General features: G+C 54.7%; 1 protein-coding gene across 2 annotated transcripts; it reads left to right on the top strand.

Annotated features, from left to right (window-relative positions):
• Window positions 1-901: 901 nt before the first annotated feature.
• On the top strand, window positions 902-13,794 carry LOC144721747 (ATP-sensitive inward rectifier potassium channel 12-like). Of its 2 annotated transcripts, none has more exons than XM_078599636.1 (2): window positions 902-1,451; window positions 7,018-13,794. In XM_078599636.1, exon 2 carries the CDS (start codon window positions 7,392-7,394, stop codon window positions 8,862-8,864), a length of 1,473 nt encoding a protein of 490 aa, XP_078455762.1. In that variant the 5' UTR covers window positions 902-1,451; window positions 7,018-7,391; the 3' UTR covers window positions 8,865-13,794. The 2 variants fall into 2 exon arrangements, with proteins under 2 accessions (XP_078455762.1, XP_078455771.1); XM_078599645.1 differs by having other exon boundaries at window positions 7,089-13,794.
• The last annotated feature ends 241 nt before the right edge of the window (window positions 13,795-14,035 follow it).

Raw genomic sequence — 14,035 nt, forward strand, 5'->3', positions numbered from 1 at the left:
GTTTGATGTTGTGCGTTCTGACCCCGTGCCACAACTGGACATCTATGAAAAAGAGCTTTGCAGCTTATGGGATTCCTCCGGAAAAAATAAAGATTCTGATTCTACAATCGCGAGTTCAAATCCTGGTTGGGGGCTTGACTTTGCCCATGACGAATGAGGAATTTCCACCACTGACCCGGTGACTCGGGGACTGTAACCAGAAGGCGAAATTTATCGTCATACGCACCTGTAACGCTTGTTTTGAAGCATAAATGAAGCGAAGCGCACGTTTACATTTTAAACTATATCCTGTATCTGCACCGCACGTGGGAACACGCGCGATGCGGCTGCGTGCATGGTGGCGCGCGGTGTGGGGGTGGTGCGATTGTGATGTGCCTAACAGCCCACCAGCGTGCGGGCGTGTAGGCAACATCCCATTGCCTTCACGGCTAGAAGTCCGTGAGGTGGTGGGGAGGTCTGGTGTGTGCGGGCCGGGGGGGGGGGTGAGAAGGCTTCATACAACCACAGCTGCCCAGGGGTTCTGGTGGAACCCCGGACTTCATAAATGCCACGTGCCCCCAACCTCCTCCATTTACTCAACAGTAGCAAGGAAACATGCCCTTCGTGGGGCACCTCGTTTTCGTGATGCTCGAGGCAAATTGCCCCCAGCCCCCTTTCCGCCGCCCCCAAACCCCCGTACTCGAAGCCGCCTCGGGTGCAACGGCAGAAGGGGGCAGAGATGCTGGGATTGGTATGGGGAGGAGGGAGGGACGGGCGGATGACGGAGGGAGGGAGCGTTGGAGAGAGGGGAGGGAGGGAGGCGAGAAAGAGGGAGGTCACTCCAACACGTCACCACGACCACCCCCTAACAGCTGTTGCGGGCTTGAGAAGTCGGATAAAAACTCCGGCGGAGGGAGACGGGGACGCGCACACAGACCCAGAGATCACAACCCTCCACTGCTCCTTGTAGCAGCAGCAGCAGCAGCGACCCGCAGATTAGAAACAAGCGCCTTACACAGCAAAAACAACAGCAACCACACATCAACTCGCCCGTCTATTTCATATCAACACCCACTCGTATACAGACGCAATCATACACACACACACGGCAGCGCTAAAGTTACACATCAATAAGTTATGCGAGTTGCATGATGCGACGTCGCGTGTACGGTTAGAACAGCGGCGGGAGTCATTGCGCAATTTTGGGTGTTTGGGAAGAGCGGCGCGAGTGATTTGGGAGCGCGGATTTGACACCGGGGCGAGTGGAGAGAATATTAGGGAAGGGGGGGGTAGGGGTGGGCTCCGTTCCAGTGTTGCAACGGAGGTGTTGAGCACCTGGCTGCCCCACTGCACCCCCTGACTGCCCCCTGGCTGCCCCCCCTCCCTGGCTACCGGCCAAGACCCGAGGGCATTTGAATGGAATGTGGATGATGGTCCCAGACCTCAGAGCCCCGCAAGGCAATCCAGCAGAGGTAAGTGTGAGCAACTTTCTTCGCGCGCGTAAATTATAAAAGTCGATGCGAGTTAAAAGCGTGCCTTGGCTATATACATGCTCGGACGGGAAGCGGTGCAGGCGCTCAGCTTTGTCAGTTGTCCTGCCATGACGAAGGACCATTGGTCCGAAACGTCGCCTATTATCTAGGTGTGTTATTTTCCCCTTCAAGGCAGCGTTCTTGTCGAATGCATTATCCAAAGTAATACGCGCTTGGCGAAGTGTGTGTGGATGAAAAGGGCTGTTAGCGAGTGTCAATGCATCAGCATCAGCCATGATCAACCCACTGTTCGATGCAAACCTCTCCCAACCCATCACCATCTCTCACGATCCTGCGATTTAAGACTCCGCACAGCACAACAGGAGCGGAATTCACCGCTCCATCTCCCCGATGAATGGCCTCTCTTTCTCGGGCGTGTTCCCTCTCTTAACTGCTACTCCGACGTTATTCCTAATCAAGGATACTGGTGGAAATTCCACCTTTTCATGGCGAGGTTCTGTCTATACGTTAACGATGGTGAACGGCTGTTGACCTGCCACAAAGCGGTGCATATTTGATCGATCTCGGAGGGTTGATGCGGTGCGTTGACCGTCCTACTTGAATTTGATCTCACGATAGTTTGCGAGGTAGTTTGAGCATTGTCGAGTGCTACCACCGAAACTTGCAAAGATGTGAGTTCAAATCCTGGCCGGCTGGTCGATTCATCCCTTAGTTCAACTGGGTCGATACATTAAGTACCACTTTCTGGAGAGGTCAAGGGTACGTTTAGTGGGCCCCGTCATGAGCATGCAGGCATTTCACAACTAGCTCTTGGCTCTAAAAAGTCATAATATGTATTACATTTGTAAATCCACTGCTGGATGAAGGCCTCTCCACGCTGAGTGGGTTATGGAGGTAGTTTGACCATACTTCACCACGCTGGGCATTGGCGGTTGTTGCAAGGGGAGGCTCACGACCGTTTTTTTTTTGTTATCGTTCGCCACTGATGTTATCTGTGGCCGTCAATATAACTTGAGTAGTAAGGTCCATAGCGTAGTGCGCTAACCACTGCGCCACCGCTCCCCCCACCACACACGCGCACTTCGGGTCACGCGATGCACACAGACATCACTCACCACACATTGCCACCACGGCATATCACGCACACGCCGTACACACGCGCCCCCAGGCTGAAACTCGTGCACGCGCACACGCATGGCGCGTACAGTCTCCAGGGTGTATAGGGTACTTTCAGCAAGAGCACCAGCATTGACGTACTCACACACACACATCACACGCGCGCTGACGCCACGGCAAAGATCCCCCGTCTAGCCTCCACGGGCTGTTGGGGCGAGTGCTGTTAGCGAGCACTTTTGAAGGCCGACACGGCACACGAGGAGGTGGGTGGTTGGCACCACACCTAGCCGCCTTTGTCTCCCCAGTGGTGATATATACACACCACAACAGGTACACATTTGAGGCTGAGTTGACCTCGGGGAGGACCAGGACCGGGTCAGTTAATCGTCACTGGTGTTGGCCACTGACACACAAGCACATATCACAGCCACACACACGCGCACGAACCAGACATCCATCAGCTGCCACACATCCATCAGCTGCCCCGAGGCCAATAGTATCCATACTTTAAACTCAACCTTTTTCTAGCATCTCCTTCAGGGTATAAACATCAGCATTGGGAAGACAAAGGCGGGCGGGCGTGCCGGCGGTCGTGATTTTAACCTCACCGCATTGTTTCGAGCTTAATAAGTGCTCGCGAACAACACTTGCAACCTATCGCCTATTAAAGGCTACACGGGCATGTTTGTCTTTGGCGTTGCTGCTTGCGTGTGTAGGCGCGTGTTTGCACTCGGGGAGCGGTGGCGCAGTGGTTGGCGCACTGCGCTACGAACCCGGCGACCCGAGTTCGCTTGCCGTTTCACGACCACCAACACCGGCGACGATTATCGGAACCGGTCCTGTGCCTCTCCTCGGTTGACCCAGTCCCAAATGAGGCACCGGAGGTACAAAGGCGTCCGGGGCGTAGTGCCGGCCACCCACCTCAATAGGTGCTCCCTAACAGCGCATGCCCCGACAGTCGGTTAAGGCTGTACAGGAGGGGGGGGGGGGGGTCTTTGTCCGTATGCACGTGCATGCATGTACGGGTCCGTATGCGATTCCCGTGCGTGTACACGAGTGTCTGTACGAGCCGAATGATTCACACACCCGCATTCCAGGACGATTGTGTGCGCAGCGGTGGCTTAAGAAGCCACGCGCAGGTCCGCGCATCCGGATTGCGAATGAGTGAAGTTGACACTGGAGCCCTTAAGAGTGCCCACGTCACAGGCGACCGACGCACGTGCACGTCAAGTGGGGGGCTGTGGGGGGAGGGGCAAGACGAGAGAGGAGCGGGGGGGGGCTATGAGTTTCAGGTTCTGAAAGAAAGCTCACGCGCGATGCTCATCGGTTTCACCTACAGACGAGAACGTAAGGTACGTTCAAAAGTAAGGTGAGGACATTTGTAGTCATTCTCCGGCACCTCCGATTAGCAAGCTTGGCTACGTACGGTGCGAAAGAAGCTCAACGTGCACGCATTCACTTGCCGCAAGCCAGCCATGTGCGTGTAACTTTGTGCGACCCGAGTTCGATTCTCGCCCGCGACGAATAGCGCTGGCGATTATTTGAACCGGTCCTGGGCCTGGCTCCTGGTTCCTGGCCCGACGTAGCCTCAAATCGCTACCTGGACAGCCTCAAATCTCTACGTGGTGTGGTTGTGTCAACGTCAGCACTGGCCGAGCAATGCGTGAGCCACAACGCTCCGACCTCCATGGGTCCTCGCGAACGGCACTCGCCCCGGTCGTCTGTTCGAGCCTAATCGGGGGGACCCATGTCGTTGTGCACACGTGCACACGTGTGTGAGATTGTGAGTGTATACGTGTGTACACACGTATGCGAGCGTGTGTGTGTGTGCGTGTGTGTGCGCGCGTGTACGTGTGTGTGTGTACGTGTGTGTGTGTGTGTGCGTGTGTGTGCGCGCGTGTACGCGTGTGTGTGTACGTGTGTGTGTGTGTCCGTGTTTACGTGTGTGTGTGTGTGTACGTGTGTGTGTGTCCGTGTTTACGTGTGTGTGTGTCCGTGTTTACGTGTGTGTGTGTGTGTACGTGTGTGTGTGTCCGTGTTTACGTGTGTGTACGTGTGTGCGTGTGTGTGTGTGCGTGTATACGTGTGTGTGTGTCCGTGTTTACGTGTGTGTGTGTCCGTGTTTACGTGTGTGTGTGTGTGTACGTGTGTGTGTGTCCGTGTTTACGTGTGTGTCCGTGTTTACGTGTGTGTGTGTACGTGTGTACGTGTGTGTGTGTCCGTGTTTACGTGTGTGTGTGTGTGTACGTGTGTGTGTGTGCGTGTATACGTGTGTGTGTGTCCGTGTTTACGTGTGTGTCCGTGTTTACGTGTGTGTGTGTACGTGTGTGCGTGTGTGTGTGCGCGTATACGTGTGTGTACGTATGTGCGTGTGTGTGTGTACGTGTGTGTGTGTGTGTGCGCGTGTCCACTACGTGTTGCGTCAGAAAACCTCCTGGCGCCCGAGTCAGCTGTCGGCTGCCCTCGCAATCCGCGTTAACAAAGAGGCTTCTCTTCTTCATTTCCACAAATTCCTGAAGCGCCTCCCCCCGCCCCTCCGGGCTCCCTCTGTCTTCCCCCAATGCCCCCCAATCCCTCCAACCCCCCCCCCCTCCTCTGTCCCCCCCCCGCCAAGCCTCAAGTTTGACCAAACCAGCAGCACCTGTCCCACACACCCTCTCACTCATCCACAGTTCGCTTCGTCCTTCACATTCTGAGTGAGTGGCGGTGGTGGTAGTGAGCGAGTGTGCAGGCGGTGCAACTGCACGGGGAGGCCGACGGGGCGGCTCTTGGGTAGGGGTGGAGTGGGGGGTGGGGGGTTGGGGTGGAGTGGGGGGTCATTCGTGCTTAGTTTCTCCGGTTTTCTCCCACGTGCATGAAACGCTCATCCTAGATTGGCTGGAAAATATGTTTATAAAATGAAGAAAAAAAAGTCGTACGACTCGTTAATGGCTCATCTGCGTGGATCAATGAATCCCGCAGGTGAATGTCGAGTCTGAGGCCGAGACGCAGCACGTGGATGACGCTCGGGCGCGTGTGACGCGCGCATTTGATCCGAGCGGTGGCGGTCGCCTCCGGTGGACGCGATATCTCGTTGTGCATCGCTGGCGCCCTTTAACTCGAGCAAATGAAGGCGACGAGCGAGCCAGGGTCGGGTGACTCGATCAGATTTGAGGCACGCGTCCAGGGTGTGTGTCCGTGTGTGCGGATGTGTGCTGGCGCAACCATGTGGCGTGCGTGTGCACGCGTGTGTGTGTGCGCACGTGTGTGTGTGTGTGATGGAGATAAAGTGGGGATCGGTAGTGTAGCGGTAAGCGCTCTGCGATACAAACCTGACGACCCGAGTTTGATGATTCCCGCTCACGGCCAACATCAGTGACGATTGTCTGGTCGTGGGCCTCCCCTAGGTCGACTCAGCCTCAAATGAGTACCTGGTGCGGTGTGTAAACATCGCCACTAGGTAGACATTGGCGGCCGGGCGTGGTGTTGGCCAACCACCCCCGCGTGTGCCGTGCCGGCCTTCATACGTGCTCGCTAACAGCACTTGCTTCTACAGTCTGTTAAGGCTATACGGGGGGTCTTTGTGTTTTGATAAGAGAGAAAGAGGGAGAGGCAGTTGACGCGTTGTGAATGAGAGATGATGGGGTTGGTGTTTTGTGAATGTGACGAATGTATGAATCGGTCCTGGGCCTTCCCTAGGTCGACTCAACCTCAAATGAGTACCTGGTGCGGTGTGTAAACATCGCCACTAGGGAGACAAAGGCGGCCGGGCGTGGTGTTGGCCACCCACCCCCTCGTGTGCCGTGCCAGCCTTCATACGTGCTCGCTAACAGCACTTGCCCCTATAGCCTGTTAATGTTATAGGGGGGATCTCTGTCTTTGTATGTGTGTGTGTGAATGAGAGATAGCTTGTGTGTGGACGCGTATGTGGGTGTGGGTTTGCTACGTACAATCGGTGTTTTCGTGCGTGTGCGTTTCAAGTTCACGCCTATATTGCTTCACCAGGGGCTAACTCACGAGACCAGGATGAGTCGTATTTTTAAGAGTGACCATGGGTAGCAAGATGACAAATGCAATGAAGTTACAGCAGTAAGCAAGGGTCGGCGTGTGACATCGTCTCTTCACTGGCATTTGTCATCGAAACCTCGCGTTTCCCTCCTCTAGGTCGACTCAGCGTAAAATTAGTAGACCTCCCGGTACTGCAGATGCGTGCGACCGTGAGTGCGGTTGGCTACGTACGGTGCGAGAGAAGTTCAGCATACACACACACACGTGTTGAGACCACCACCACTACCCCTGTTTGTGCGTTAATAGGTGCTCGCTCACAGCACTTGCCACATCTGTTATATGCGGGCTACTTGGGGTCGGGGGGGGGGGGGGTCTCTGTCTTTCTCAATGTTTCTTCGTAAGTGCTAACGTGTGTGTTGTGTTGTGTCGTTGTGTCTTACAGGACATTGCCACCGTACCCTGAAGACGACACTAGGAATTTAACTCCTTGTTTCTTCATTCTCTGGGTTCCAGCTCGATTCGACGCAGTCCGAGCTGCCTCCCTTCGCGGGAACACCCTCGACCGACCCCCGACCCGGGAGCGCACAAGGAACACGTTTCACGCGAACTCCTGTTCAAGTCCAGAGAGCAGTCCAGGCAAGGAACTCGGTGCATAGGACTCGGACAAATGACTCTGTCCAGAGTCCTTCGTCTGTGAAGTCTCACGCTATCTCCCTGCAGTCGCCAGAGAGTCCGCTAGTTTACTTTGGAGGTCGAGTAGCATTTATATAGTATTTTCTTTTTATATTAAGCAGTTTCTTGGTCGACTGTCAACTCATGTTGATGACCACTATGAGCAGCTCAGTCGCCACGAACCCCCGCGAGCTGGCAATGAGAAACCCGCCCATGGAGCCCCTCATCGGCGCGCGCCACAACAACAACAACAACATCAACAACATCGCCGTCGACGCCCCGCCGACCCCAGGCGGCACCACGCTGACCACGGCCTTGACCTCGAGCCTCAACGCCTCCAACGGCACGCCGGGCCAGCGGCCGCCGCCGTCGATGACCAGGAGTCCGCGGCGTCGCAGTCGCCCGCGCTTCGTCAACAAGGACGGCCGTTGCAACGTGCAGGTGACCGGCATGGACGACCACTGGCCGAAGTACCTCGCCGACCTCTTCACGACGTGCGTGGACGCTCGCTGGCGCGCGGCCTTCGCCGTCTTCGTCGTCGCCTTCCTGCTTTCGTGGCTCCTCTTTGCGCTCGTCTTCTGGCTGGCCGCGTGGTGGCACGGGGACACGGCGGCGCGGGGCCCCAGGGCGGCCGCGTCGGCGTCGGCGCCGCGCCCGCCCTGCGTCACCAACGTCAACGGCTTCGTGTCGGCGTTCCTCTTCTCGGTCGAGACGCAGACGACCATCGGCTACGGCTTCCGCTGCGTCACCGAGGAGTGCGCCGTCGCCATCGTCGCCGTGGTCGCTCAGTCGATCGTCGGCTGCCTCGTCGACTGCTTCACCATCGGCGTGATCATGGCCAAGATGGCCCGGCCCAAGAAGCGCGCGCGGACGCTGCGCTTCAGCGACAAGGCGGTGGTGAACGAGCGGGGCGGCAGGCGCTACCTCGAGTGGCGCGTGGGCAACCTGCGCAGGAGCCACATCGTGGAGGCGCACGTGCGCGCGCAGCTCATCAGGACCAAGTCGGCGGAGCGCAACTACGTGGTGATGAGGCAGGACGACGTGAACGTCGGCTTCGACAAGGGCCTCGACAGAATCTTCCTCGTGTCGCCCTACACCGTGGTGCACGAAATCGACGAGGAGAGCCCCCTGTACGACATGAGCAGGAGCAGCCTCGAGGGGGGAAGCGCCGGCAACGGTGGCGACAACTTAGACGACGACGACTACGACGACGTGGAGATCGTGGTCATTCTGGAGGGCATGGTGGAGGCCACGGCGATGACGACGCAGGCGCGCAGCTCCTACCTGGCGAGCGAAATCCTGTGGGGCCACGAGTTCCGGCCGGTGCTGCGCCAAGAGGGCGATCACTACCGAGTCGACTACGGCCAGTTCGACGCCACGAGTGCGATGGAGGCGCCGATGTCGCCGTGTAGCGCGCGGGAGCTGGACGAGAAGCGGCTGTCGGCGACGGGCGAGCGAGGGAGCACGGCGAGCGTCGCCAGGGACAGCGTGCGGAGCATCGACGAAACGACGCCGTTGGTGGAGGGGGTGACGCCGCATGGCGGGGCGGAGGAGGGGAGCGCGATTCGGGGAATCTCGACGACGATGACGAGAAGGACGCTAGAACCCGCGGTGTAGGTTCGGGGAGTCGCGTTGTCGCACTGAGCGAGATTTCGAGATCGCTGCGGGGGACAGCGGACGCTGTATCCTAAAAACGAGACAGCGAACAATTTGCCGAGCCACTGGCTGAGTTGCATGGATGCGATGGGTGGAGGTGGGTCGGGGGTGGGGTGGGCTTGGGGGGTTGGTGGGAAGGTAGTTGCCAATCGGCAGAGACACGAAAACTTAACTAGACACAGGCAGCTACGGTCATTCACGCTTCTGAGCACTTTGGAGAGAAAGGGGGGGAAAAAAAGGAAGCTCCCAGTTTCAGACTGCGTGGAGATGGCCCACACCGGTTTCAGTTCCGGTCTGAAAAGCGCCAAAAAAAACCCCACGGACATTCATCAAATATAAGGAGAGAGGAAGGGAGAGAGGAAGGGAGAGAGAGAGAGAGAGACGCAGGAAGCGGTTTCAGCCTCTCTGTCTTGCGCCGTGTCCCAGCAGCTCCCACGGCCTCTTGCCGACAGCCCCCGCCTGCAGGACGCGGAGCTCACAGTCAGAAGCACGTGTCGCCAACGAGGCACTTAGCACTCGAGTAAGGGACATTATAAACATCTAAGAGAGAGAGAGAGAGAGAAAACAAACACAAGTGTTAAAATCACGATTCAACAGTTGGTCGATGTTTGCTCTTTGTACCGCTAAATGTTAAGGGTTGAATATTTGTAAATAGGAGACAATTTAAGCGACTGCGCCGCCAGTGGACAGTAGGCATTGCTAAGAACAACATCACGTCGGTGATTAACAATTCTTTATAATGAAACAAAAAATATACATAGCAGGTGGATGTTTCGGGGCAATAGCCCTTCTCGTGTCTGAAGAAGGGACATTGACCGAAACGTCTGCGCTAAGACGTCAGCCTATTCTTACATATTATAATACCTCTAGCAAGGCACGAGAAAGAATGCAGCAACCGACAGTGTGTTTAAAAGGCAATGTCAATGGAACTCAAAGGTAGTTCTGCGATAACCTCTTCCGCAGGGTCATTCTCTCGTACGGGATGACGCGGGTGCTCTTGTGAGAGCCCCTAGTGAATGTAGTCTTCATCTCACGATGTAACACCCCTAGCACGATTGGAATGAAATCAGAGGATAGATACAAATCTGCCCGGTCAGTCCAGCCCATCGCTGTCGGAAATCCTGAACCAGAGGTGGACAATCCACATTAATCGGGCACGGGCCCATTGACCCTATAGAACGACTTCTGCTGACCTCTAACAATGCGGTACTTGATTTATCAACCCTGGAAGGGGAGGGGATGATAGGTTGAGTGGAGCCCCAAATAAAATATGAACTTACAACCTTCCTCTCTCACCACATCCAGCCTGATTCCCACGATTATTCTGCACTCGTAGATCTCGGAAGCCAAGCTAAGCAGGGTTGAGCCTGGAAAGTGCTTGAATGGGCAACCACTATGCATGCGTGAAGCAGGTGCTACAGGCTGCTACGGAAAGACGTCGTGTTGTGAAACTGTGCTATGCTCTACACCTTCACTGGCACGGACACACCAGCGTGGTGAAGCATGGTCAAAACAATCCCCACGAACCAATACCGCGTCGAAGAAACTCCCGTCCATGCAGCAGTCGATATGGTAAAGTGATTGTACATGCACAAATATAAACACTTGAATTATTGCGCACATTTACTTTGGCTTTTCGGGAGCAGTGATGGTAATTCCAGATTGCTATGTCAGGGAGCAGTCAATCTACAAGAAAACAACTGATAATAGAGTTTTTTTGTTAGATCGTGTAAATATATAAATGTGTCGTTAAAGCCGCCACCACTAGACACAGCCAACTAGTAAGGGTTGTCACCTTAACAATTGTAAATGTTGTGACTTGGCTCTCCAACACACCGCTGTGCTGTACTAGTAACGAGTTGGCATGTTCTGTTTACGTGACAACCCTTACTAATTTGCTGTATCGGGTGGTGGCGGGTTTAACGATACATTTATACATTTATGCAATCTAACCCCCAAAAAAAACCTGTATTACGGATGCTTATTTAATTTAATTTATTATTTTATCTTTAGACGTGACTTAACCGAAAGAACCAAATAATTACGGATGCTATTGGTCGCGAAAGCCTACGTGTTCGTAATAAAGGGGTTTCTTCTTCTGGCAAATCGCCCGATGATGCTGGATGTAATTACCAGCGAAACGTCGTCCTACTCACATTGTCAATGTTGTGCATTTACTCTCCAACACACCGGCGGGCTGAAGCGGTAACGAATTGTCGCGTTTTTGTTTACGTGACAAACCTCACAGGCTGTGTCGGGTGGTGGGGGGGGGGGCTACGACACAACATTTATACTTACACGATCTGACCCAAAACAACCTTTATTACGAATAGTATTGGTCGCGAAAGCCGACGACGTGTTAAACAAACTCGCTGTTGACTTCCCACAAAGTCGTAGGGATTTGTCGACCCAGATAAAGATGATGGGCTGAGGTGCACATACGGCATTTTTATAAATGTAACATTAGCGTATTGCCCAGATTAGAAGACGCACCCCCCCATCCCCCTACCCCCCCCCCCCCCTTATTTCAAAGCAAAATTTGTGGGGTGCCTCTTATAATCCGGTAGCTGTGTGCGTGTGTGTGAAACAACAGGGTTGTGTGTAACTTGACCCACGCGGCGCACTCGTTTGGAGGTGCGTCTTCCTCTCCGGAGCGTCTTACAACTCGGATAATGCGGCCGTGCACGCGAGCGAATCGGGGCGAGAAGACGGTCGAGACACGCGTCAGTATCCACGAGAAGATGCGCAGTAGATGCACGAGATGAAATCACTTTGCAAAAGTGACGTAGAGATTTTGAAAAAAAAAGATTACAATATTTGTATAAAATGCAAATGGCCGTACTATGCGAGACGGCTATGGGTTATCATATTTATAAATAATTAGGTAATTTAATATGCATTGGTTTAAAATGGCTTACGATGATGTTGCGCGTGTAGACCCACAATCGCGTTGCACCTGCGCGGAGCGCGTGTGGCAGAAGGTGGTGAGGCTGACGGGTGCACACGTGCGCACACCTACACACGTGTGCAGGTGTGCGCACGTGTGCGGCACACGACAACAAAGATCCCCACGTGTCGCCGTTGATAGGCTGTTGCGGCAAGTGCTGTGAAGGAGCGGCACCGTGGCACACACACACACACACGTGCTTACAAACGCACATAGACACGTGCAGAGACACATGGACGGACACAGAGCACATTGTATATACGTAGACATAAGAGCATCGACATGTGCAGAGACAAATGGACACACACACACACCACATTGTAAATAAGCAGACGTAAGAACAGACTCGCACGCACGGACACACACATATACACGCACAGACAAAGATCCCCCGTATAGCCTTCAACAGACGTTAGGGGCAAGTGCCGTTAGCGAGCACCTACGAAGGACGGCACGGCACACGACATGGGTGGGTGGCCAGCACCACGCCCGGCCGTCTTTGTCTCCCCACTGCCGATCTTTACACAGCGAACACCGGTACTCGTTTAGGCTGAGTCGATCTAGGGGAGGCCCGGGGGTGACAAGAGGGGAGGTGAAGGAGCAGCACGAATGGTGGTCGCGGCGCGACCTTGCGAGAAGTGACATGGTGTTGTTTGCTCAGGTGTGTTTGTGTAGGCTCCTCCATGCACTCTCTCTCTCTCTTCTTCTCAAATGTACACACGCGCATGCACTGATACACGCTCATGGTGCCCTCTCTCACACAGACAAACACTCTCACGACGGCGGACGACTTCCCCACCGATGTAGATTGCCGTGGGGCGATTGCTGTTAGCGAGCACCTATTGAGGGCGACGCGACTCACGAGATGGGGGTGGTTGGTGTGGTCGAATTCACGCCCGGCCGCCTTTGTCTCCCCAATGTTGATGTTTACACACCGCACCAGGTACTCGTTATTCATGGCCGGGTCGACCGGTAGTCGGAGGCCCAGATCAAAGGTGTTCAGATACCACGCGCTACGAATGTCTATCCGTGGCCTGGAATCGAACACGTATACCACAAAAACAAAGACAAAGATCGCCCGTATAGCCTTAACGCACTGTTGGGGAAAGTGCTGTAAGCGAGCACCTATGACGGCCATCACGGCACACGAGGGGGTAGGTGGCCAGCACCACGGCCCGGCCGCCTTTGTCTCCCGCCGCGTGGCGATGTTTACGCATCGCACCAGGTACTCATTTGAGTCTGAGTCGACCTAGGGGAGGGCCCAGGACCGGTTCAGACGATCGCCACTAGTGTTGGCCGCGTGCGGGAATCGAACCCGGATGGCCGGGCGGGTTCGGAGCGCATCGTCGTGCTAAACGGCTCGCGACGCACACGCACACACACACAAGTAAAGCGACGCATCGACACCCTCACACCCCAGTCACTACGATTTACTTGATGCGAGACAACGTCCCTCGGATAGCCGGAGGGATGAGTTTTGCACATCGTGCGCGGAACCCCACGTGCCAAGTGTACATTGTGACGACGACTCGTGAGAATCACGAATCTCCCCTCGGCGAGAGCGATCGTCATCCCCCACTCGCTTCTTCTGCCCGGAGTTGTGAAACTCACCCACGTGTGCACCGTGCACACAATCAAATCCCTCTCCCACGTGAATGTATTTATACGCTTGTATATATTCTGTACAGATGCTGTTCGCTCGCCGACTCTTTGTTACGAACGCCGTCCTTGTACCTCGTTGGGGTTATTTATATTCTAGTCGGGGCACCAGCGGGGGTTAATATTTGTACGTCGGTTATAGCGGTTGTCAGTCAAATGTCTGCAACGACGTCTCTTGTACATTGCAATGTCCGTCAATAATTGTTGTACATCTCGATGTCCATCGATGTCCAATATGGTGGCTCTTGTACAGCGAAGTGTCTATTAAAGGCAGCGTCAAACGCGTTGTGTCTCGTCGTAGTTTCTGTGTTCAACTTGGCTAACCCATAGCCCGCTCTCTATCAGCTATCTGAGCACTCTCTCTGATGATGATGCTGATGATGACGCACTCACACCGAACCACTGATACTAAGGAGTTCCTGATTATGGATATTCACCTGCTTTGCTTCAAGCAAGCCTGACGCTTCTGATGAGACGCTGTAAGTCGAAACAGGTCCAGGATTTTGCTTGCGGATTTAATGCCGCA

Source organism: Lampetra planeri, chromosome 1 (assembly GCF_965212315.1).
Source record: "Lampetra planeri chromosome 1, kcLamPlan1.2.h2, whole genome shotgun sequence".
In the NCBI taxonomy this organism is placed as follows: domain Eukaryota; kingdom Metazoa; phylum Chordata; class Hyperoartia; order Petromyzontiformes; family Petromyzontidae; genus Lampetra; species Lampetra planeri.